Source organism: Salvia hispanica, chromosome 2 (assembly GCF_029641045.1).
Source record: "Salvia hispanica isolate PSC_SH4W2 chromosome 2, Shi_PSC_v1, whole genome shotgun sequence".
Taxonomy (NCBI): domain Eukaryota; kingdom Viridiplantae; phylum Streptophyta; class Magnoliopsida; order Lamiales; family Lamiaceae; genus Salvia; species Salvia hispanica.
The window spans coordinates 61,711,711-61,737,233 of record NC_142693.1 but is presented as its reverse complement, the minus strand read 5'-3'; the positions used below and the strand labels follow the sequence as shown (position 1 = coordinate 61,737,233).

The 25,523-nt window shown below is 34.4% G+C and overlaps 5 protein-coding genes across 5 annotated transcripts; 2 read left to right on the top strand and 3 right to left on the bottom strand.

Moving 5' to 3' along the window:
- Positions 1-1,541: 1,541 nt before the first annotated feature.
- On the bottom strand, positions 1,542-3,318 carry LOC125199451 (uncharacterized). The gene is made up of 2 exons (XM_048097460.1): positions 2,746-3,318; positions 1,542-2,264 (listed from the first exon to the last, which is right to left on the bottom strand). The coding sequence occupies exons 1-2, from the start codon at positions 3,316-3,318 to the stop codon at positions 1,542-1,544; spliced, it is 1,296 nt and encodes a 431-aa protein (XP_047953417.1).
- Positions 3,319-7,682: 4,364 nt separating this feature from the next.
- LOC125186675 (uncharacterized) lies at positions 7,683-10,194 on the top strand. Its single transcript, XM_048083131.2, has 2 exons — positions 7,683-8,304; positions 9,254-10,194. Exons 1-2 carry the CDS (start codon positions 7,747-7,749, stop codon positions 9,980-9,982), a joined length of 1,287 nt encoding a protein of 428 aa, XP_047939088.1. The 5' UTR covers positions 7,683-7,746; the 3' UTR covers positions 9,983-10,194.
- Positions 10,195-12,979: 2,785 nt separating this feature from the next.
- LOC125199441 (uncharacterized) lies at positions 12,980-14,786 on the bottom strand. The gene is made up of 2 exons (XM_048097449.1): positions 14,217-14,786; positions 12,980-13,684 (listed from the first exon to the last, which is right to left on the bottom strand). Exons 1-2 carry the CDS (start codon positions 14,784-14,786, stop codon positions 12,980-12,982), a joined length of 1,275 nt encoding a protein of 424 aa, XP_047953406.1.
- A 3,390-nt stretch (positions 14,787-18,176) lies between these two features.
- Positions 18,177-20,859, top strand: LOC125199431 (uncharacterized). Its single transcript, XM_048097440.1, has 2 exons — positions 18,177-18,746; positions 20,137-20,859. The coding sequence occupies exons 1-2, from the start codon at positions 18,177-18,179 to the stop codon at positions 20,857-20,859; spliced, it is 1,293 nt and encodes a 430-aa protein (XP_047953397.1).
- A 2,873-nt stretch (positions 20,860-23,732) lies between these two features.
- On the bottom strand, positions 23,733-25,401 carry LOC125220669 (uncharacterized). Its single transcript, XM_048122845.2, has 7 exons — positions 25,366-25,401; positions 25,025-25,281; positions 24,726-24,926; positions 24,557-24,649; positions 24,377-24,475; positions 23,966-24,293; positions 23,733-23,868 (listed from the first exon to the last, which is right to left on the bottom strand). Exons 1-6 carry the CDS (start codon positions 25,397-25,399, stop codon positions 23,967-23,969), a joined length of 1,011 nt encoding a protein of 336 aa, XP_047978802.2. The 5' UTR covers positions 25,400-25,401; the 3' UTR covers positions 23,733-23,868; position 23,966.
- Positions 25,402-25,523: the final 122 nt, after the last annotated feature.

Below are 25,523 nucleotides of genomic sequence, written 5' to 3'. Positions count from 1 at the left end.
GTTTGGTTTGGTTCGGATATTCGGTTTTCGGTTATTTTGCTCACCCATACTCTTTGCTATAACAAAAATTGGAGCTATGGTACTTCTGTAAATGTAATTCATATTCATAATTATATACATTTACATTTATCACTATTTGCTATAAAAAAAACTTGAAGACATTTACATTTACAGAAGTAGAAGATTTGATAGAAAATAAGTGAATCTAAAATATTCTTTTGAGTTAGAGTTTGGGATTGGTCTTATGGCTGAATTAAAATTGTAAGTATAATATTTATTATAAATTGGATTTAGATTTGTGTAAACGAGTCTCATAACTTTATGAGAAATAAACAAGCATCAAGAGTTTCAGCACTATGTAATTTTCTTTATGTGGATTTTTCTCTTTCCACTGTGCATTAACCGATATACATAGCCCATGGCATATTTTTGAAGTTGTTAATACCTAACTAAAATATATTCTCTCCGTCTTTTAAAATTTGGCACCAAATAATCCGGCACGAGTTTTAAAATATGTAAAAAGTTAGTGGCATGTTTGTCATACTTTTATATATTAGTTTTAAAATAAAATGCGAGTAGGAATGAGTTAGTGGAATGTAGGGTTTACTACCAAAAAATAAAGTGAAAGGTGACAAATTTATAAGGACGGACGAAAAAGAAAATAAGTGACAAATTTTCAGGGATGGAAGGAGTATTTTACATAACTCAATTTTTTAAATATATAAATTTGAATGATAAGTTATTATACCTTAGTCATGCTTCAGTTTATACTCGCTCCGTCCACGAAAAATAGGACATATTGTGAATGACACGGATTTTAACGTGGAATTGATAAAGTAAGAGTGAGAGAGAAGTAGTGTTAGTGGAATGTGGAGTCCATATTATTAGTAAGAGAGAAGGAAAAAAAGTAAGAGAAAAATAGTGTTAGTGGAATGTGAGATCCATATTATTAGTAAGAGAGAAGGGAAAAAAAAGTAAGGGAGAAGTTGTTGAAAACTTTCCTTTTTAAAAATGTGTTCTATTTTTTGTGGACAACCAAAAATGACAAATGTACTCTATTTTTCGTGGACGGAGGGAGTATATATTTACGATTTCAGATTTCATATAACGATAGTACTATTATTTATTACTCCTACTATTAATGAAATTATTTCACAGTATGGAGAAAATAAAATGAGTCGTGCATCGCACGAGTGTGATACTAATTACTACTCCCTCCGTTCCATAATAGTGGGGGCGTTTTTTTCCGACACGAAAATTAAGAAAAAATTGTGTTAAAGGAGTTAAGTAAAGAAAGAATAAAGTAGGAAAGGAAAAAGGTAGAGAGATTAAGAGAGAAGAAAGTAAGAGAGAGTAAAGTAAGTGAGAAGAAATGTGTTGAGTTTTACTAAAATAACAAAATGGCTCTATTACTATGGAACGGAGAGAGTAGTATACAACCAAGATTTGACAAAAGGAATGGATTGGAGCAACTCGTACACACATGTCAGCACATTTACGCAATTATACCATCAATGCAATAGTAACTATAAAATCATCATTTATAACCATTGTGCTGACTCTGAACCTCGTACAACAAAGCTAACTTGGGAGAGGACTTTATTGGTTGATGCCTCTATTTTTTCGATAGCTGGATCGTTTGTCCGATGCAAGTACCATTCCCTTACGATACTATACAAAAATATGAATCCGATGATGCCTAATGATACAACAACTACTATGATAATAACCGGAACAAGTGATTGCGATTGTGTTTCTGCACTGGGAGAGACAACCATTATAGATGCTCCATAGCTAAGTGCAATAGATGCGAGCGACACCCACATTGCAAACAAGGAGATGAGCAAGAAAAGAATGCGTCCAGATGGCTGTCGGGTTGTGATGAGGAAGATTGTGATGATTGATGAAACAAAGGCTGTGTTGTTAACACGAACAAACTGTTTGTATAGTTTGGGATGAGTATATGCCATCACTGCATCGCCAGCCTTGTGTGATGTCGTGTCTTCCTGCCACACCCCGCCTGGAGGGCTGATGGCGGCCTGGAATGCCATGGTCGCTATCAGGCCCACAACCACCATTGTCATGTCGCTCAGGTTGGGGAAGACCTTTGATATTTTCTTTGTTGATGGAATCTTCAAAAGTTTTTCTATTTCTGAATAGTTACTTATGTCGGGACTCTCTTTCCAAATTTGCAACGCTGTTTTTCCCATCGAATTGCGCGCCTGCTTCTCGATTTTAGTATCTTCCACCAAGTATCGGATGGTCTGAAATATTAAGGGATGGAATAGTAATTAGGAAAACCACTACTTAAATGCATAACTAGAAAATACGATTAGTTCACTATAAGAACGCTTTAGTTCACTATAAGAGCGATTTAGTTCACTACACGAAAGAGTGAACCAAAACGCCATTACAGTGAACTAAATCCTTCACGGATTAAATACTTCACTATAATGGTGTTTTTGTTTACTCCTTGTTTTCAAATTCATATTGTGAACTAAAACGTCCATATAGTGAACTACATCGTTTTGATCTAATGGCTGAGATTTGTTCTCTAGTCATGCACTTAATATTAGGTATATTTTGATCATTTCCCGGAAGGGATGATTTTAATAAAAAAAATTGGAATTTAAATCACTAATACTAGAATATAGAATCGGTGTTATTGTTGTCAATTGAAAGAAAATAAATATAAAAAATCACCAGTTGATTTAGGACGACATCATAAGAATTTTATCATGTTACCTGGGGTTGATTGAATCTAACCGCCAAATGCAAAATTGTGTCACCATCATCATTCTTTGCACAAACAAGCTCCCCCAACTTGTCCACCAAAAACTGCAAGGCTTCCAGCCGGTCGTGTTTGATGCACAAGTGCAACACGGTCTCTCCACGATGCACCCTCTCCATGGAAGGAGTTGAGTTAACTCGAAACATCTCCTCCAAGATACTGACACGCCCATTGACGGCTGCAACATGAACCGGGTTCATACCATGACAGTCTCGCCACCAGCATGTCTCAGGAGCTATTAATAACAATTTTGAGGCCGCAAAAATTCTCCCATTGGCCGCTGCGATGTGAAGTGGTGTCGAATTTTGGGAGTCTAAATCTCGAGCTAGCTGCCGGTGGGATCTCAACACGTCCACGATGTTTTCGTGCCCATGCATCGCTGCTAAGTGAAGCAGATTTCGTGAACATGCAAATGAAACTTCACCAACTTGTTTTGGATTCTCGACCAGCCATTTTTGCAATACTTCTTCATCTCCATATCTTACAACAGCATCATAGAGTTTCTTTTTTTCTGCCTCTTCAATCATTATTTCTCCCCAACTCTATTAAGGTTTTGAGATGTCGACTCATTTATATGGATATTCAAGCACACTAGACCAGACATGATTTTTATTTATTTTATTTTTATGACAGCCAACTACTCAGGTTGTTACATTGATTTCATCATTTACAAAAAAGATAATACTGTAGCTACAAAAAGGACGGATCATGCTAGATTGCTAGGACATTTTATTGATATTGCTGTAGTTAAGCACGCTTAATAATAAGAGACTAGCATTTTCATTGCCAGCATAGCATGCACTCTTAGTTAAACAAGAAAAAGGTATTTTTTTTGCTAAATTATCTAATCAATATTAGTCCACTTATAATTTCAAAAGCTGTTTCATTTTATATTTTTGTAATAATATTTTTATTTCGAACATTTATGATTTTAGGTTTCCTGATGATATTGTTTTTCATTTCATAAAATCATTTTAGCACAAAATAATTCATTAAGATGAGATTTAAGAAAGAACTAGTATCACACCTGTGTGATGCACGGTCCATTTTATTTTCTTAAACCTCCATTGGGAAAAACAATAAAATTCCAACCCCTTGATAAATGGACATGGTATTCTTTCAACTCTTAAAGAGTTAAGTTAAGATACCTAATTTATAAATATTTACGTTTAACTAAATAGGATTTTAAGTGGGAACGTATATGACTCATCCGGTTTAATTTGAATTTTCGCGGAGTGATAATATTGTGATTATTCATGGGCATTGCTGAATAAATGCATTGTTTATAGTAATGGATCTGGAAAATGAATCTCATCAAATCGGATACAATGAAAAATTAGCAATATATAAAATATTTTAATATTAAAAGAATACATTATAAAATTTTAATATCCTATTCGCCATAAAATTATAGAGTACCATAAAAAAAATTCTGATTCATCATTCGATAGCAAAAAATGAAAAATCTTCTTTAAATCAAAATATACTATAGATTAATAGGCTATGGGCCTAAAGGTTTTATTTGGAGTCCAACTACCTAAATCCATCTTCATCTCCTTCAGCCCAAAGATAATGGGTCAAATCATACTCCCGGTATAGTCTTTCTACGTCTCGCAAACGATCTCGGCCGGGTGGCTTCTTTTTTGGTAATTACCAGGAGTATCTACCGAGGCCCAAGAATTTAAAGCTGCTCTATACTCCTAAAAACACCTCTGATCATTTGATTAAGGATGTACGAGTCTCATACCACTCGACTACACCCCTTGGGTTGCCGAGTGGCTTCTTTCATCAACATTGTTTCAACTTCTTTAAAATTAAAAGTCACGTTCTTGTAACAAAGCTACAACATAATATACTCCCTCCTCCTATAAAAATATGTGCAATTTCCACTTTTTTAGTCCCACAAAAATATATTTCATTTTTGAAAAGTTATCCCAATTTATTACCCTTATATATCAATTTATTTACAACTTACACCAGCATTAAACACTACTTCCTTCGTCCCAAGATAAGCGAGTCGTATTCATTTTCAGGAATGTCCCACTATGAGTGAGTCATTTCTCATTTTAACAAAAAATTCAGATCTCTTTCCTTATTCTTTATCTATTTTATTCTCTTTTTACTTCTCTATTTTTTTCTCTCATATTTTACTCTCTTTGATTTAACTCTTTAAATGTCAATTTCTTAAATCTCGTGTCTAAAAGAATTGTTTCGTTTATCTTTGGACGGACAGAGTACTAATAATGTGTGACGCACTATCCACTAACACTACTTTAACTACCGTTCTCCTCATCTCTTTTACTTTATCAATTTTATCTTAATTCTCGTGTCTTATCAATTTTATTTACTACTACAAATTTGTCCATGTGTGACCCTCCCTCCATTGTTACAAATGTCTTAGTGAAATATGATATTCATTTTTTTATATCCTCTCCGTTTATGAAAAATAGACCATCGCCTATTATTTTTTTCATAAAAAATGGACCAAGTGTGAAAAATGACTGGACATTTATTATTTGACAGAATAAACACAACTAACAATATGGATCTCACGATCTATTAACACTACTTTCTTTTTACTTTTTTCACTTCTCTCTTATTTTACCAATTCCACATTAAAACCGTATCATTCATAATATGGTCTATTTTTCGTGGACGGATGGGTATTGGTTTTATAATAAAATGTGAATGAAGTGAGTTACTGAAATGGAAGACCTACATACCATTTATAGTAAAAATAAAGTGTGACTCTCATTGTAGGATGAACTAAAGTAGCAAAGTGTGACTCTTATTAGGACGGAGGGAGTAACATTTAATAATTTTGAAAAAATAGGTCAAAGTTGGAAATTAAATACTCTCTTTATTCCAAAAAAAATATCCTATTTTTTCATTTCGGTCCGTCCCACAATAAGAGTCATACTAGTATTTTACTTTTATTATAAGTGGTAAGTATGTCTCACATTCCACCAACTTATTTCACTCACATTTTATTATAAAACTCATGTATATATAAATGGAACCTATATTTCACTAATTTATTCAACTTATTTTTCGTTATCTTTCTTAAATCGTGTTATATTTAAATATGACTCATATTCTAGGACTCAAGGTGCAATGAATATCTAGTTTACAGAAACAGCACAATTGAATTTTGAGGGGCATGTGAATGACCAAAGATCAAATCTCATTACTTTTGTGTAGCTGTAACACTTCTCAGCATAAAAATGAGACTTTAGAAGGTAAGTTTCTAAGCAGCAGTGGATTAGGTCATCCCCTATCAGGTCACTCTACCCTGATTTAACACTGCTCAATACCAAAGAGTAATAAATATCTAACCAATGTCGGGTTAATATACGAGCTCGATAGTCGTGGGTGATGGGTCAATCCTGCCGAATAAATGCTACCGAGTAAATGCTATACAGCTGTAAAGCAAAAAAGCTCATTACTCCTAAGAGCTAGACGTATTTAATTAAATATTTTGGAAGGAAAAAAGTATTCTCTCTCAGTAAGTAAAAAAAAAAAAAGCGCTATGTAATGATATACTCCCTCCATCCTAATAAATATGAAATATTTGGTTTCCGACACAAGATTTTATGCAAGTGTTGTTTTGTAAGTTAATGAAGAGAGAGTAAAGTAAGAGAGAGGAAAAAGTAGAGAGAGTGATATTTCCATTTTAGGAAACGTTTCATTTTTAGTGGGACAACCTAAAAAGGAAAACGTTGCATTTCTAATGGGACAGAGGGAGTAGGTTTTAATACTCCATCCGTCCCAATAAATATGAAACGTTTGCTTTTCGGCGCAAGATTTTATGTAGTGTTGTTTTGTGAGTTAAAGAAGAGAGAGTAAAGTAAGAGAGAGGGAAAAATAGAGATAAAATTATTTCTATTTTAAGAAACGTTTCATTTTTAATGGGACAACCCAAAAAGGAAAACGTTTCATTTCTAATGGGACAGAGGGAGTATAAAATTAGTAAAATAAGGCAGAACGAAAAAAAGTAAAAGAGAAGTAGTGTTAGTGGAATATTGGGTCTATATTATTAGCAAGAGAGAAGGGGAAAATGTAAGAGAGAAGTTGTTGAATTTTTTTTTTAAATGTGCTCTATTTTTCATGGACAACAAAAAATGACAAATATGTCCTATTTTTCGTGGACGGAGGAAGTACTCTCTTTGTCCCAATTAAGTTGTGTCGTATTCTTTTTTGGTATGTTACAATAAAATTGAGTCATTTCTTTTTTCCAGGAAAAAAAAAACATCCAATCACTTTTAATTTGTTCTACTCCATCAACTACTTTACTCTCACTTTATTTTTCATACTCTCTCCGTCCCATAAAAGTATATGTACTTTCCATTTTCGTTCGTCCCACAAAAATATGTGCATTCAATTTTTGAAAAGTTATACCCCCTCTGTCTCATTAGAAATGAAATATTTTCCTTTTTGGTATGTCCCATTAAAAATGAAACATTTCTAAAAATGGAAACAACACTCTCTCCACTTTTTCTTCTCACTTACTTTACTCTTTCTTCATTAACTCACAAAACAACACTACATAAAATCTCGTGCCGAAAATGAAATGTTTCATATTTAATGGGACGGAGGAAGTACAATTTAATAATGTGGGTTCCATTATCTAGTAATACTACTTTAACTATCATTCTCCTCCTTTCTCTTATCATACAATTCTCTCTATCTCTCTTATTTTATCAATTTTATCTTAATTAAGGTGTCATGCTCATTGTCCATATATTTATGGGACGGAGGAAGTATTTTATTTATCTCTCTTACTTTTTAACACAATTTCTTAATTTTTTTCTCAAAAATTTTGACTTAATTTAGTTGAAACTGAAGGAGCCTAAAGTACTATGAACACTTGACTAATGTAGTCCACACATCCCACAAACTTATCTATGTAAGAAAAAGAATAAGGGAAAAGCCATCACTTAATAGAGTTGCATCAAATGGAGAAAATGAAGCTCTATGATGCTGCAAAAATTGGAGATGTAGCAACATTGCAAGATTCCCTGCAAGCAGATCCGAATATTGTCGGTGAAGTTTCATTTGAACGTTCACGAAATGTTCTACACATAGCAGCGATGTATGGGCAAGAAAGCATCGTTGAGGCCTTGAAAGTGCACGAGCAGTTAGCTCGGGATTTAGACTCACAAAATTCGACACCACTTCACATTACAGCAGCACAAGGGAGTGTTGAAGTAGCCTCAGTATTGTTGTCAATGGCCCACGAGACTCTCTGGTGGCGAGACTGTCATGGTCTGAACCCGGTTCATATTGCAGCCATCCATGGTCGTGTCGATATCTTGGCCATGCTGCTTGAATACAACTTATCTCCGGCTATGGAGAGGGTGCATCGTGGGGAAACAGTGTTGCACTTGTGCGTCAAACACGATCAACTGAGGGCATTGAAGTTTTTGGCGAGAAAGGTGGGGGAGCTTTTGTGTGCAAAGGATGATGATGGCGAGACAATCTTGCATTTGGCGGCGAGGTGCGATCATGTTAAGGTAACCATCTAAATAACTTTTTATTTTATTTATTTACTTCATTTTAAGTGCACTCTATTTGTTTATGAAAAATAGCTTTGGTAATGAATGGTACTCCCTCCGTCCCATAAAAATTGAGTCGTATTCCTTTTTAGTCCGTCTCATTTCCTTTTTTAACTAAAGACAAAACATCTAATCACTCTTATTTTATTCCATCATTTACTTTACTCTCTCTTATCTTTCCTACTTTTTTCATCTCTCCTATTTATTTAATATAAATTCTTAATCTCCGTGCCCAAAAGTTTTGTCTCAATTTTTATGGGACGGAGGGAGTATAAATTTTTATGCAAAATTACTAAAATAAAAGAGAGATAAAGAAGGAAAATGACTAAAGTTTTGTTAGTAACACAGAATATGAATTAATTTTAGTAGATTGAGTGGAAAAAACAAGACTATTTCTTATAGACGAGAGTATTAGTTATGCAGCAATAATGTCGTATATTCCCACCACCGTGTCTTAATTAATTGAGACTTTTTTTATTTATTTTGGTAGTACATAATTAAAGAAAATAATACTCCCTCCGTCCCACTTTAGGAGTCCGGGTTTACTACTTTTGGGTGTCCCATTTTAGGAGTCCCGGTTGGAATATTCCATAATTGGTAATAGGTCTCACATTCCACTCACCTTTTTCCACTCACATTTTATTATAAAACTAATATATAAAAGTAGGACTCACATTCCATTATCTTTTTTCACCAACCTTCCTTTATATTTCTTAAAACTCGTGTCAAACTCCACCGGGACTTCTAAAGTGGGACGGAGGGAGTACTGTACTAATAATATCTATTGAGTTACGAAAATAAAACAAATAAGTGAAAAGAGATCAAAATCTCATCCAAATGAGAATGTAGAATAGATTACATGTGCTGATTTTGGTCAGAAAGAGAAATAACACTGTCAAAATCACAGATCATCAAATACTTGGTGGATGATACAAAAATAAAGAAGCAGACACGAAATTCCTTGGGCAAAACAGCACTGCAAATCTTCACCGACAGCCAACACACAAGTAGTCGGCAGTCACAAGTGGAATTACTTTTGAAGATTTCGTCAACACAAAAAATTTCCAAGGTCTTCCCTGACCTGACCGACATGACAATGGTGGTGGTCGGCCTGATAGCCGCAATGGCATTCCAGGCTGCTGTCAGCCCCCCAGGCGGGGTGTGGCAGGAAAACACGACAACACACAAGGCCGGCGATGCAGTGATGGCATCTACTCATCCCAAATTATACAAACAGTTTGTTCGTGCTAACACCACAGCTTTCGTTTCATCAATCATCACAATCTTCCTCGCCACAACCCGGCAGCCATCTGGACGCATTCTTTTCCTGCTCATCTCCTTGTTTGCAATGTGGGTATCACTCGCATCTATTTCACTCAGCTACGGAGCTTCTATAATGTTCGTCTCTCCCAATTTGGAAACGGAATCACTTGTTGTTCTTATTATCATAGTGGCGGTTGTGTCACTAGGCATCATCGGGTTCATTTATGTGTATAATATCATCCGGGAACGGTGCTTGCACCGGATGAGTGATCACCATACAACTATCAAATGGTTGAAGAATTTGACCGGTGAACTCTTCTCCCGATTTGGCCACGTTGTACGACCGGAGGCTTCTATAACCCCGCGAGCGTGACCATACCTTTGCAAAATCTAGAAGACTTGTTATGTGTTTTTTTTTGCACAGTTCACCAACATGTTGGTTATCTCTTCTCATCCAAGTGCATACTAAGTCTAAACTAAATAATCCCAACCGTTCCGTGTCATACTGCCGCCCCAAGCAAAAGTGGGGGCAAGTACACATGGCCTTTTCTTATTGGTTTAATAACTTTAAATAATTTTAAATTTTATTTTTGCTTTTTAATTATTTTTTTTATTAGTACTTGAATTATGTCATGAAGTATATATATATTTTTTGGTGATGTAAAAAATTTGACATATATTTCTACATTACGGATTTACATTTTAAATCTCGAACATTTTGTGTATTTTAATTTTTAATTTATTTGTGTATATTATTGTGTTGTAATTCAATAATATAAATGTGTTATAATTTTTATATGAATTTTTTAATATATTTGAATAAATTATAAAATTTATATGAATTAAAAATATATGAAAAAGAAAATATTTAATAGAGTTGAGTTTGGGATATTGGTGGAAGTAAAAGTTTAATAAGTTGGAGGTTGTATATGTGGATGAGTGAGAAATGAATATTTATTAAAAAGTTGATTGAGGTTGGGTTAGTTGAAGGTTACTGATGAGGATTCAACCCACTATTCTTTTTTTTCTCAAAATCTGTGCTCATAATAAGAGTGACTTATATTGTGGGATGGAGGGAGTCTTACTACATTCGTCCCATAATAGGAATCATATTTGGTGTACATGAATTTTAAGAAATGTAAAGATAAGTGGGTTGAATAAGCTAGTAAATTATGAATCCCGCTTATATAAATTTATTAGTTTTATAATAAAATATGAATGAAATAAATTGATAGAATGTTAAGCCTAGTTATTATTATTATGCTAAAAGTGAAACATAGGTGTATTATACATTAATATAGGAGCCCAAAAGCAAGAGTTGGAACAACTCGTCGACACTTAAAAAAAAACACATTTACTAAATGCACGCACGCACAATAAGTAAGACACACATGACTTGTTAAAAATTTGGGCTTCCGTATGATTAAGAAGAGACTCGTTTGAAAGATCCATAGCCGTTGCAAAGCAATTCTAGCAATTTCACCGTTTACTTCTAGATGGATCGAGGTACGCTTTCACTCTACAGTTTATGCTCCTTCTCTATCATTCTCGGTTAATTATCATAGAGAGCTTTATGTGATTGTTCATACAATTATCCAACATGACTATCAACTGATCATGATCTACCTTGCAATTTGGATGAGAAGAGTTGCAAAGAAAACCAAACGGCTGTTAAAGTCTTCAAAGAAAACACATATTGACTCTTCTAGTTTTTTGGCCCCGACGATAGTAAAACGCGGCCAACATTGTTAATGACTCTATCGCTTGATGTATGAGATCGCGGAAGAGCTGTATCACGACGTAAGATCCATTCCCGTATAATACTATACACATATATGAATCCAATGATGCCTAGCCAACGACTACTACGATGATGATTCGGGTAATTTGGGTATACCCGATCGGATATCGGGTTATCCGATGTATCGATAATTCAAAAATCATATACCCGAACCCGATCTCGAAATCCAAAAAATCGGATATCGGATATCCAATTACCCAATATTTTCGGGTTCGGATATCGGGTATCCAATACCCGATATTCATTTTGACACTCCTACTATAAATGGTAAGTAGGTTTTCACTCACGTCACTCACATTTTATTATAAAATCAAGAGTAAAGGCCAAATGTGGTCCCTAACATATGACCGTTTTATCAATTTGGTCCTTAACATTATCATTTTGATTATTTGGTCCCTCACAAATAAACTCGGACCCGAATCGGTCCTCACTTAACAAAACCGTCAAAAAATTAGATGGTGATTGCAATTTGACTATATTAAATTACTAATGGTAATTAATTATACCTAATTATAATTCTTAATTCCTATTAAATTACAAATTATTCATTTCATTTTGCAACTGATATTATCTTTTTTCCAATTTTGCTAATAGGAAAAGAATTATAATTAGGTATAATTAATTAACATTAGTAATTTAATATAGTCAAATTGCGGTCATCGTCTATTTTTTTACGGTTCTGTTAAGTGAGGACTGATTCGGATCCGAGTTTATTTGTGAGGGAACCAAATAATAAAAAGATAATGTTAAGGACCAAATTGATAAAACGGCCATATGTTAGGGACCACATTTGGCCTTTTACTCTAAAATCAATATAAAAAAGTGGGTCTCATATTACATTAAAATTTTCCAACTCACAATTCTTTACTTTCTTAAAATCTGTTTCCACAATAAGAGTAACTCAATAAGAGTAACTCTTATTGTGGGACTGGGGGAGTACTACTACATTCGTCCCATATAGGAATCACAATTGGTGTATACATGAATTTTAAAAAAGGTAAAGAAAAGTGAGTTGAATAAGTTAGTGAATTATGAATATCATTTATATAAATATATTAGTTTTATACTCCCTTCGTCCCATAGTAGATGTCACACTTGGGAGATGGCACGAGATTTTAGGAGATGTTAGTTTGTATGTTAAGTGGTGGGAGAAAATATAATTTGATAATTGATGTGAAAGAGAACTTTTTCTAAAAGAGGAAATGTGACATCTTTTGTGGGACAAACTAAAAAGGAAAGTGTGACATTTATTATGGGACGGAGGAGTAATAAAATATGAGTGAAATAAATTACTAATAGAATGTGAAGTCCACTTGTTATTTATGGTAAAAGTGAAATATAGGATAATTGTACATGAATATAGGAGCCCAAAAGCAAGCATTACACACTTGAAGCATTAGAAATGAGTCGACACTTAAAAAGCACATTTACTAAATACACGCACGCACAATAAGTAAGACACACATGACTATCAACTGATCATCATCTACCTTGCAATTTGGATGGGAAGAGTTGCAAAGAAAACCAAACGGTTGTTGAAGTCTTCAATGAAAACACATATCGACTCTTCTAGGTTTTGGGCCCCGACGATCGTAAAACGCGGCCAACATTGTTGATGACTCTATCGCTTGATGTATGAGATCGTGGGAGAGCTGTATCGCGACGTAAGAACCATTCTCGTATAATACTATACACATATATGAATCCAATGATGCCTAGTGACACAACGACGACTACGATGATTACAGGAACAAGTGATTGTGTTTCCATATTGGGAGAGATGACCATTATAGAAGCTCCGTAGCTGAGTGCAATAGATGCGAGTGATAGCCACATTGTGAACAAGGAGATGAGTAGGAAAACAATGCGTCCGGATGGCTGTCGGGTTGTGATGAGGAAGATTGTGATGATTGCTGAACCGAAAGCTATGGTGTTAGCACGGACGAACTGTTTGTATAGTTTGGGATGAGTTGATGCCATCACTGCATCGCCGGCCTTGTGTGATGCCGTGTGTTCCTGCCACACCCCGCCCGGGGGGCTGACAGCAGCCTGGAAGGCCATGGTGGCTATCAGAACCACCACCACCATTGTCGTGTCGGTCAGGTTGGGGAAGACGTTTGATATTTTTTGTGTTGATCGAATCTTCAAGAGTTTTTCCATGTCTGAGTAGCGAGGTGTGTGTGGGATCTCATTCAAGATTTGCAGGGCTGTTTTGCCCAAGGAATTATGTGCCTTCTTCTCTATATAAGGTTGCTTCACCAAGTATCGGATGGTCTGAGATTTTGATAAAATTCTAGTTATTTAGTTATACGAAAAAATGAGTTGAATAAGTTAGTGGAATATGGATATCACTTATGTATATTGGTTTATAAACAAAATGTGATTGAAATAAGTTGGTGGAATGTGGGGTCTACTTATCATTTATGGTAAAAGTAAAATAGGACTCTTATTATGGGACAGACTGAAATGGTAAAACAGGACGCTTATTGTGGGACAGAGGGAGCTTCATCCCGGAATAGGAGTCCTATTTAGTTATGGCACGAGTTTTAAGAAATGTAAAGAAAAGTGGTTTGAATAACTTTGTGGAATATGAGTCTCACTTATATATATTAGTTTTATAACAAAATGTGAGTAAAATAAGTTGGTGGAATGTGGAGTCTATTTACCATTTATGGTAAAATGAAATAGGACTATTATTGTGGGACGGACTAAAATAGCAAAACAAGACTGACTCTTGTTATAGGATGGAAGGAGTAATTAAATACTTGAATTCAAATTACAAAGAAAAGAAAAGCGTTGGTGTTACCTGGAGTTGATTAAATCTAACAGCCAAATGCAATACTGTCTCGCCATCATCATCCTTTGCACACACAAGCTCCCTGAATTTCTCCACCAAAAACTTCAACGAAACCAAACGATTGTATTTGATGCACAAGTGCAGCACGGTCTCTCCGCGATGCACCCTCTCCACAACAGGAGATGAGTTGGTTTCAAGCAGCTTTTGCAAGATATTGATATGTCCATTGACGGCTGCAATATGAAGCGGGTTCATATTATGACAGTCTCGCCACAGGCATGTTTCAGGGGCCATTGATATCAATTTTAAGGCTACATGAAGACTCCCTTGTGCAGCTGCAATGTGAAGTGGTGTCGAATTTTGTGAGTCAACATCTCGAGCTAGCTGTCGGTGGGAACTCAACACCTCAACGATGCCTCCTTGCCCATGCATCGCTGCTATGTGTAGAACATTTCGTGAGCGTGCATATAAAACTTCACCAGCAAGATTCGGTTCTTGTTGCATCAAATCTTCCAATGTTGCTACATCTCCATTTTTTGCAGCATCATAGAGATTCTTTGTCGTAACCTTTGCTGCCATCATTCTATTTTGTTTTGGTTTCTCTCTAATTTTCTCCTTACACACATAAGCTTTTGTGTGATATTGACGCATATATATAGAACATATATATGTATATTCAATATTAGAAATGAACCACTCACCCCCTTAAAATTCCTCATAATATGGAAAGGCACTTATATAAATGAGACATGATCGATCTTCATCAAGTCACATGGGACAAGAAGAGATTTTTAACACGCTCCAGCATATACCGTATAAATTACAAGAGATGAGAGATAAAGAAATTCATCATCGACTTACGCACACTTAAATACAATATTAGAATTGGTCACTCAAGAACACCTTAAAAAGTCTCTTATTGGGTAGGATTGTCCACACTTATATAAATGAGATAGGATTATCACCAATTCGATATAGGCCAAGATTTAAGAAATTTTTAACAAACAAACTCACTAGACGAGACTTTATATTTGTTTTTTAAGACATCCAACTACTCCGGTTGTTACCGACCGTTTTGGTGCAATTTATTGTTAGATTAGTAGTTAATGTTAATTTCTTCTCAAAAACATAATAATGTAGCTACACACATGACGGATAATACCTAGTTACATTTTCTTAGTATTTCAATAGCTAGCATGCCACTTCATCTTTTTAAACGTTTGAAAAGTAGTTACGCGGACCCTAATTAATAATAATATATGTTTTGACTGATTAAATTATGAACATATATGATGTGACCTAGATAGATGGTACAGAATTATATATATGCACTCGTTCTGTTCATTAAGTACTTGCCAATCTCTGATTTTGACACAAATTTTGGTCTCACTTTTATCGAGTTTCAAGTAATTAATTTTTCTCGCATTACAAGAAAACACTCTCTTGACAAAATATGGTGTCATTAATTATAGCTTTAAATTTTATGATTAATTTGCTTAGCGATACAATTGTCAATGGTTTACTACCGTCGTGCTAAGCTTTGTTAGTCCAAAAGCTCGATAAAAATTTTATCCAGCTTTCGTCAGTCCAAAAACTAGTGATGCATACAACAATTTAACAACGCCACATTCCGTCGTCTATTTTAAGGAATTTTGACTAAATTTTATATATGTTTCCGTCATTATGGGGTCGCAAAATATGAAATGATTTGTTTCATACTCCTACATTATTTATCCGATAATAAATTGTTGGCCTGACCTGGGGCAGGACCCAGCCTATCGGAAAAATGAACGAGCTTTGGTTAAATTCATTGGATGAAGGAGGCTTCAACTTGACAACTATAATTACAATGATTAGTGTTCTATTAGTTAATTAGTCTAAGGATGCCATTCCTAGTAAAATTTTAAGTCTAAGGACGCCACAAATTAATCATTTGTTTTTATTTGATGATATATAGTGGTGGCTGTGTTACTATATATGGAATCATCGGATTCTTATTTGTGAATAATACTGTACAGGAATGGTACCTTCACTGGACGAGCAATCACCATACAAGCTCTCCATGGATTAGAGATGCCGACGGACGGATACACTCCTCTCCCTAGTTCATCCGATTCTACGAATTTCGGCTAAGACATCTAACCAAAGTCTACAAAATTTTGGTACGGGTTTTAATGCAAAATTAGTAAAGTAAGAGAGAGAGAGAAAAGATAATTAAAGTATTGTTAGTGGAGAAATGGTCCTACTCCACTAGAGTGAAAAGAGTTATCAGAATTAGAAAGTGCATATTTTTATGAGACGGACTAAAAAGAAAATAGTGCATACTATTGTGAGACGGTTTGCAAAGTCTAAAAGAGTCATTACCTGTTTTCTTTGGAGAGTTAACCATCCTAATGAATGGTAGATCATCACTTTATAGTTCTCCACTTCTTCTCATTTTGAACATTGTGTGTCTAATTTATTTTGCATGAGTTTTTGTTTTAGTAAATGTGCTTTCGTGACTTCTAGTTGTGTCCTTTGGTCAAAACATTGCACACAAAATTTGGTAGTACAAGTTTGGTAAGTCTTCGACAAATTACATTTAAAAAAAGTCATTGATTCGAGTTTTTATCATGGAAAAAATAAATTAACAAAAGAACAGAGTTTAAATGGAATCATAGTCTGATGAGAGCATCTGAAAGAGACAATTTATTTAATTCTATTACTTACAAAACTTGTAAGTCAAAAAAAAGACCATTGTTGTTTTAAAAGTTAAACCTATTCCATATAGTACATAAGGGTCATGTTATAGCTAACTATCTTAATTTGATAACTGACAATTATGTCAATATTCTACGTTATGAATGTCAATGCGACATAATGGGTCCCATTCTTCTACCTTTTCTCGGAAGTCGGTGACTATTCATAGCTATTACCTTAACACCAAAGAAGAGTTCGACCCAATGCTTTAGTTATGTCCTAGTTGATCCATTTGTATGTCAACTAAATGTAATTGACATACGCATGTCTTTTGTTGTCATCAATATTTACATGTCAACAGAAGACATATGTATGTCAACTACATTTAGTTGACATACAGATATGATCAGTTGACTTCTATAACATAGGTTGTTGAATTATCAATTTAAGATAGTTATCAACCGTTATATCCTTACTATATAATGTGTCCGTATGCTCCCTCTATCCACTATCAATAATAATGGAAATTACGAATTTTAATAGTTACTACCTCCGTCCCCCAAATTTTGCTACACATTGACCCGACACGGGTTTTAAAAAATGTAATGGAAAGTGAGTTGAAAAAGTTGGTGGGATGTGGGTCCTACTTTTAAAGTATTGGTTTTATAATAAAATGTGAGTAGGAATGAGTTAGTGAAATATGGGGTCCACTACCAAAATGGTAAAAGTGAAGTGTATCAAATTTTCAGGGACGGACCAAAATAGTAAACTGTATCAAATTTTCACAAATGGAGGTAGTAATAAATATGAGAGAAAACTTATGTAGAATGAGACTGATCATTTTATTCAAAGATAGAAATTTACTACTACTACTATAATGTCACTAATGTTTATGAATAAAAAAAACAAGACCATTGATTGTAGAATGATGTTGAGACATAAATAAACTTTTACACAAATAAGACTCAACGTATTTATTACTCGATTCCGCCTTCCGCGTAACTACTTACCAAAAGTTAAAAACATGAAGTGGCATGCTAGGTATAGAAATACTAATAAAATGTAGTAGCTAGTAAGAATCCATACATTTGTTTTAGATTTAGTAAATGGTAATCATGAAGAAATCAATATAAAATTGGTAATTACTGTATATCGCATTTGACTACACATTAATCTAACAATAAAAATTGCACCAAAACCGGCCGGCAACAAATGGAAAGTCTTGTGTCGTGTGTGTGAATATCCATATATATGAGTCCACATCTCACAAACTCAATAGAGTTGGAAAAAATGGTTCCCGAGTCAATAAAAATGAAGCTCTATGATGCTGCAAAAAATGGAGATATAGCAACATTGGCAGAATTGCTGCAACGAGATCCGAATCTCGTTGCTGAAGTTTTATATGCACGCTCGCGCAATGTTCTACACATAGCAGCGATGCACGGGCAAGAAAGCATCGTTGAGATGCTGAAATTCCACGCACAGCTAGCTCGAGATTTAGACTCGCAAAATTCGACACCACTTCACATTGCAGCTGCGCGTGGGAATGTCGCAGTAGCCTCAAGACTGTTATCAATGGCCCCTGAGACACTCTGGTGGCGAGACGTTCATGATATGAACCCGGTTCACATTGCAAGCATGTGTGGTAATGTTTTAATCTTAACAGAGCTGCTTCGCCTCGATCATTCTCCTGCTATGGAAAGGGTGCATCGTGGACAGACCGTGCTGCACTTGTGCATCAAACATCGCCATAAGGCAGCCTTCGACTTTTTGTTGCCGAGGTTGGGGGAGCTTATTTGTGCCAAGGATGATGATGGCGAGACAATATTGCATCTGGCTGTTAGGTGCAATCGACTTACGGTAACCACCCTAATAGTTTTTTTTTTTTTTTTATTCTATGTATACTAGTTTTAAGTAGCAATAATTCATATAATAAGAATATCACATAGGACCAGTGGCAGATGCAGGAGTTCGCGACTGAGGGGTCCAAATTAATATAAATAATGGCAGAGTATTTTTGACGTTTACTTTATCACAAGTAGTTGTGGCATGAGTAAAAGGAAGTTGTGACATATATAGATTATAGTGAATGACAAATGTTAAAAAGGTGACAATTACTAGATATACATATGATCGTTAAAATTAGTTCAAAAATGGGAAGGATTAACAAATAAAAAAGTATTGCAAAGTGAGTGGTATATTTAAAAAATAATAACTTGACTATTTGAAAAAAAATGAGAATTGTTAACAAAATGAAAAAAAAAATATTGCAAAGTGTGTAAACTTTAAAATTAATAGCTTGTCTTTATTGCAAGTGTGTATAATTTGAGATTAATAGTTTGTCCTTGTCTATTTTATAAAAAAGAGAAGTGTTGGCAAAATTTTACTCCCTCCGTCCCGTTTAAGATGACACGTTTTCCTTTTTAGTTTGTCCCAACTAAGATGACACATTTCCTTTTTTGGTAACTTTCTCTCTCCAATTAATACACTCAACCACTTTTTCTCACTCCTATTAAAATATTCATCTTTCTTTATCTCTCTACTTTAATAGTTACACCCACTTTCTCTCTCTCTAATTAAACACTTTAACCAATAACTCCTAAAATCCCGTGCCGGCTAAGCAATGTGTCATCTTAGCCTGGACGGAGGGAGTATAAAAAAAGAGTAGTGTTGACTAAACAAAAGAGCTAGAAATTTCGACCACTTGTGTCTGCCGCTTTATACTTATCCTTTGTGAACCTAATATATACTCCCTCCGTCCCTGATTAATTGTCACTCTTTGACCAGACACGGATTTTAAGAAATGTAACGAAAAGTTGGTTGAAGAAGTTAGTGGAATGTGGGACCCACTTTTTAATATTGGTTTTATGATAAAATGAGTGAAGTGAGTTAGTGGAATGTGAGACCTATTTACCATATATGGTAAAAATGAAGTGTGGCAATTACTGAATGTCGGAATGAAATGGAAAAGAGTGACAATTAATCGAGGACGGAGGGAGTATATAGGTAAAGATATAAAAGTTGGGGTTCCATGGGACTCCAAGGCTCCATGTAGGTCCGCCTCTACGTAGGGCTTTTCAATTGTCATATTTACTTGTTACTGAAGGGTCATATCTTATAGTATTAATTATCTCTTGTTCGGTTGTTGTTTTTTTTTTTTTTTTTAAGTTTAGCCTGTATTTTGGCATATCTCAATATTATACATATCACCTTCACCCTTATGACTAGTTTAATTTGATCGAAATCTAAGTTGATCAAAGACTTGGTGGAGCGTACACAAATAGATCCGCAGACGCAGAATTCTTTGGGCAAAACAGCGCTGCAAATCTTGATTGAGAGCAAACCAGACATAAGTCGTGATCATATACAGATGCTAAAACCTTTAAAGATTCCATCAACAAATAAAATATCAAAGGTCTTTCCCAACCTGAGCGACACGACAATGGTGGTGGTGGTCCTGATAGCCACCATGGCGTTCCAGGCCGCCATCAGCCCCCCTGGCGGGGTGTGGCAGGAAGACACGACATCACACAAGGCTGGCGATGCAGTGATGGCATCATCTCATCCAAAACTATACAAACATTTTGTTCGTGCTAACAACACAGCCTTCGTTTCATCAATCATCACAATCTTCCTCATCACAACCCGGCAGCCATCTGGACGCATTTTTTTCCTGCTCATCTCCTTGTTAGCAATGTGGGTATCGCTCGCATCTATTTCCGTTAGCTATGGAGCTTCTATAATGGTCGTCTCTCCAAATACAAAAACACAATCACTTGTTGTTCTTATTATCATAGTGGTGGTTGTGTCACTAGGCATCATCGGATTCATATTTGCGTATAATATTATCCGGGAATGGTACTTGCGCAGGACGAGCGATCACCATACAGCTCTCCAGCGATTAGAGACGCCGGCGGATACACTCCTCTCCCTAGTTGACGTGATTTTACGGACGTCGGATAGGCCATACTAGCTAGCGTGGCCATGTTATACCTTTGCAAAGTCTAAAAGAGTCATTATCTGTTTTCTTTGGAGAATTTACCATCCAAATGCGTGATATATCATCACTTTATATATAGTTCTCCTCCTTATGTGCGTAGTTTATTTATTATATGTGCTTTCAAGTGTTATCTAGTTGTAAGGCCTACAATAGCTGAATGATGTATTATTAAGCTAAACAGTCAATTATGTGTGTGTTTGGTTTATTTCTTCTATTAAGTCATTTTCCTAAGTTACAATAAGCATTTTCAAATTTTGCACCTAAAGCCATCAATTTTAACCAAATTTTAAAGCATTTTCGTGCCCATGCATCGCTGCTAAGTGTAGAAGATTTCGTGAACACGCAAATGAAACTTCACCAACAAGATTCGGATTCTCGTCCAGCCATTGTTGCAATATTTCTTCATCTTCACTTCTTACAACAGCATCATAGAGTTTCTTTTTTTCTGCCTCTCCAATCGTTCTTTCCAGTTTTTCAGACACACTAGACCAATTTTTTTTTATGACAACCAACTACAATTATATTGAGATAGGATCTAAAATGACCAATTTTATATCGATTTCATCTTAGATTGTCGTTTTCAAAAAGATACAATGTAGCTACAAACATGACGGATCATGCTAGGTATACATTTTATCAATGTTGTAATAGTGAAACATGGAAAACAAGATACTAACATTTTCAATTTTTAATTTCTAACATACTATGCAATTTAGTTCAACAAGAAAAAGACATTGTACTTTAAGCGAACATAATAGATTAATTAAGCCACTTGAAACCTAGCTCCAGCCAGAAAAACAATAGTATACTAAAATTCATACCCCTTGATAAATGGATAGCTAGGCTCAACATAAGATACATAATTTATGAATATTTATGTATAAGGAAATGGAGTTTTAAGTTAGACTATATGACTCATCCGGCTTAATCCGAATTTTACGTGGAGTGATAATATGGTCCAACTGGTCGTTAAACTCATTATGATTATTCATGGGTATTGCTGAATAGATGCATTGTCTATAGTGACTAGATATTGTAAATGAATCTCCTGAAATCGGACTTACTAAAAAATTAGCAATAAATATAAAATATTTAAAAATTAATAAAAATACATTTTAATTTAAGTCGGGAAGTCTATAATGTTACTATTAGACATAAAATTGTAAAGATTACAATTTATTTTCTGATTTATTATTCGACAGCATAAATGAAAAATCTTCTTTAAATTAAAATTGTTTTCTACTCCCTCCGTCCCCAAATAATATGCACATTGGGTTCGACACACGTTTTAATGCAAAATTGGTAAAGTAAGAAATATGTAGAGAGCACTACAAAAAACTTGCTATTTAGTGACGGATAATTCTGTCACTAATCGGTGTAATTTCTTCACTTCAGAGGTTAAATAAAAGTAAGTTTCAGCAGATTCATTATTAAAAAACTTGTCAATAAAAAATATTAGTGACGGATTTGTCCATCGCTACAGCTATTAATCCACCCAATAATGGAAAACATAGGTCGCTTTAGTGACAGAATATTCTGACATTATTTAGTGACTAGCGCTTTTAAGTCATATTTCTGTCACTAGTTGTTGAGCTAGCAGCCGCCCACTACTAAAAAATCATCATTTCATCACACTTAAAAATGTCAGCATATATAATTTTTTGTTACATTTCATCTATAATTACAGTTGGTGCAAGTGCATTAACAAAAGATTTAATAAGAGATTAAGTGTAAAGATAAAGCTTCTAATACTTCATCTGAAAACGTAATGTAAAACTACTTGTAGTGTCACTCGAGAGTGTGATAAGACGTAATCTGAGATTACACTATCTTACTACACGTGAAAATTTACAAAATACCACCTGTGAATAGTTCTAATTACATCCCCACCCCCTGATCGTATGTAATTTACATTTGTCACCTACAAATTTCCATAATTTACATATTGATCCTTCAAATATTAAAAAAACATAATTTCATCCTTTAAAAGCTTAAAATTTACATTTTTTAATATGTAATTATTTTTGTTACTTCCAATTAGTACAAAATACATAACAAACTATTATTAAAAATCCAACAAACTTTTATCAACAAATCATCTAAATAAAATATAAAATTCGAATATATAAAAATCCAAAGTATTTCAAAACTCTAAACATGCATTCCAACAATGTGAAATGTCAATTCATTTTCTTCTTAAACTATGTGACCATACTAGTACAGACTATAATTAAATCTGTGAGCCTCTTCTTCCTACTTGTCCAAAGAACAAGTTCCTCTGCAACGTGCCCTGAAAAAAAATTAAAAATTTTAAATTACTATCATGAGTTGAAAAGTTACATGTGTTCTATAGAATAAAACCTTAAGTAAATAAACTTCCTAGAACAAATTTATTAACACTGAAAGAAACACTAAACAGAAAAGCCTTAGTTAATAGTGTTAAATATCTAAGGGCTTAACAATATAAAACATTGTAGTCACAAATAAAACTTATAAAATAAAAAGTAGGACGTAACATGAATCAGTAATACAAGTAACATAATTAAAAGCATAAACCAAGATTGATCATGTAATCATTATAATTAGTTAACTAATTAACAATAGATTACCTTGAATCCATATGTAAATCAACAAATTGCCACTACTCAATAGGCGTCACCTACATATATAAGTTGAAAATATACTTAGAATCAAACTAAAATGCATTTGGTAATTATATAGTAGCAATAAATAATAGATAGAGAATACCAAGGAACATGGCCAAGCAACCGTATCACCAATTGTTTGGGAAAGCTCTTGAAAGTTGTCGTAAGGCCTAATCAATTGTTCCTTCGGCTCAATCACAACTTTAACACTAATTTCACACCAATTCAATCCTAACATTTGTCCCCCAACCTTTTTATTTGGATCAATGCTCTGAATAAATCCTTTAGCAACGATTTTCTGTGTGAAAATACTTCTAAAAGAAACATATTTTCCAACCTCCAAGAAACAAAAATAGATAAATAAGCATTTTAAATCTCTCTATATATAGGACTATGATATATATATTTCAGAACTGTAAAAAAAATAAAGATACCTCATAAGTTTGAGCCGTCGTAGAACGTAGTGAAAGAGATTCGGATGCTATCGCATTTGGCCTTGTGTCTGCTTGTGAAGCACAAGGTCTTTGTTGTGCTCCAAGCATTGCCTCTAGTCGTGCATTTTTTTTCTCTGTACTCACTTAGTAAACGGTCTGATGTGTTTATAGGAGTCCCATTCCATACATCTGAGGGACACACTCCTTGGCCCATCATTCTTACTTGACCAGGTTTGTCCTTCCCTATAACTTGGGCAAATATATCATTTGGAGCGATTACATCTTCAGAATGTTCAGATAGTTGATCCCTACATTCTGCCATAGCTGCCTGTTTATATAACAAAAATTAATGTATAGATTAAAATTAGTACATAATAAATTTGATATAATGAACATATCAATAACACATACAATTTTACTCGAGACAGCGTCACTTGAGTTTCCATTTGAAGAAACAAAGCACGAACGAAATAGTTGAGCACGAGTTGGGCATCGTCCTTGTTCCTTTGTCTATGAATATGTATATTATTAGGTTACTAATATATTGTAAAAAAAATGATAAAATTAAATATATAAGAAATAAAACATTACCAATTTGGCCTTAACTTGCGCAAATGACGTTTTTCCCGTTCTTTGATTCATTACCTTTTTCGCTCGAGCAATTTTATTTCTTTTACTTATATTCTAAAAGCAAGTAAAAAAGGATTAGTAAATTCACAGTTTAAATGAAATGGTTATTATATATATGTATTAAATATACCTTTGCCTTATCTGTTCTCCAATAAGCAAGGAGATTGATCCATTGATCTTCAGGAACTCTATCATCTCGGTCATGTATTAAATGCTCAATAGATACGTCGGCCCAATATCGTGTTTTTAAATGATGCTTCCAAGTTCTCCATTTAAGTCCGATGGAGGCTAAGATCCACTTCTCGGCAATGATAGGCATCTCGAACCGCGACTGCATGACACAAAGTCAGCCAATGTTAAAAATATGTATATATAATTGACTAGCTAAATGATAATTTAATAACCTTAGCTTTCTTTAAATGTTATTACCTTTACAATATTGAGCATCTCATCTTTATTCTCCTTTGGCATTGCGTGCCAATTTTTAATATCTAATGGACATTGATAGCCATTTGCAATCGTACCTAAGAAATGACAAAGCTTGCTTTTCTCACCGCCTATAGGTTGACCAAACTCTTTATATTCAACTGACATGAGGGGTAAGTTCAAAGGACGACCCCATATATTTTTCATATAGGTAGGGCCTCTACTTTCCTTTTCAACAATGCTAGCTCCAAATGCACCGTCTTGAAGCATAAAAAAAAATAATAGGATTAGTCTAAGAATAAAAAAGCTTACATAACTAATCACAGTGGTTGATTGTCCATTACCTTCATCTTCCTCTTGTTCAATGTCAATACTCATATCCTCATTGTTTGAATGTGTGACTGTGTTTGACTCTTCTTGATGTATGTTTCTATTATAAACTCTTCTGCCTAATGTAGTCCTAGTAGTAAAATCTGCATATCATTATAAAATATTATGTTCA

Excerpts from the sequence above, each read along its gene's own strand:
- LOC125199451 (XM_048097460.1), bottom strand. The coding sequence starts at position 3,318 with ATGATTGAAGAGGCAGAAAAAAAGAAACTCTATGATGCTGTTGTAAGA. Across the intron at positions 2,265-2,745 it reads TTAGATTCAATCAACCCCAG|ACCATCCGATACTTGGTGGA; the intron begins GTAACATGATAA and ends TTAATATTTCAG.
- LOC125199431 (XM_048097440.1), top strand. The coding sequence starts at position 18,177 with ATGGTTCCCGAGTCAATAAAAATGAAGCTCTATGATGCTGCAAAAAAT. Across the intron at positions 18,747-20,136 it reads TTAGGTGCAATCGACTTACG|TTGATCAAAGACTTGGTGGA; the intron begins GTAACCACCCTA and ends TCGAAATCTAAG.
- LOC125186675 (XM_048083131.2), top strand. The coding sequence starts at position 7,747 with ATGGAGAAAATGAAGCTCTATGATGCTGCAAAAATTGGAGATGTAGCA. Across the intron at positions 8,305-9,253 it reads CGAGGTGCGATCATGTTAAG|ATCATCAAATACTTGGTGGA; the intron begins GTAACCATCTAA and ends TCAAAATCACAG.
- LOC125199441 (XM_048097449.1), bottom strand. The coding sequence starts at position 14,786 with ATGGCAGCAAAGGTTACGACAAAGAATCTCTATGATGCTGCAAAAAAT. Across the intron at positions 13,685-14,216 it reads TTAGATTTAATCAACTCCAG|ACCATCCGATACTTGGTGAA; the intron begins GTAACACCAACG and ends TCAAAATCTCAG.
- LOC125220669 (XM_048122845.2), bottom strand. The coding sequence starts at position 25,399 with ATGAGTATTGACATTGAACAAGAGGAAGATGAAG. Across the intron at positions 24,927-25,024 it reads AGATGCTCAATATTGTAAAG|TCGCGGTTCGAGATGCCTAT; the intron begins GTAATAACATTT and ends TGTGTCATGCAG. Across the intron at positions 24,650-24,725 it reads GGAGAACAGATAAGGCAAAG|AATATAAGTAAAAGAAATAA; the intron begins GTATATTTAATA and ends ACTTGCTTTTAG.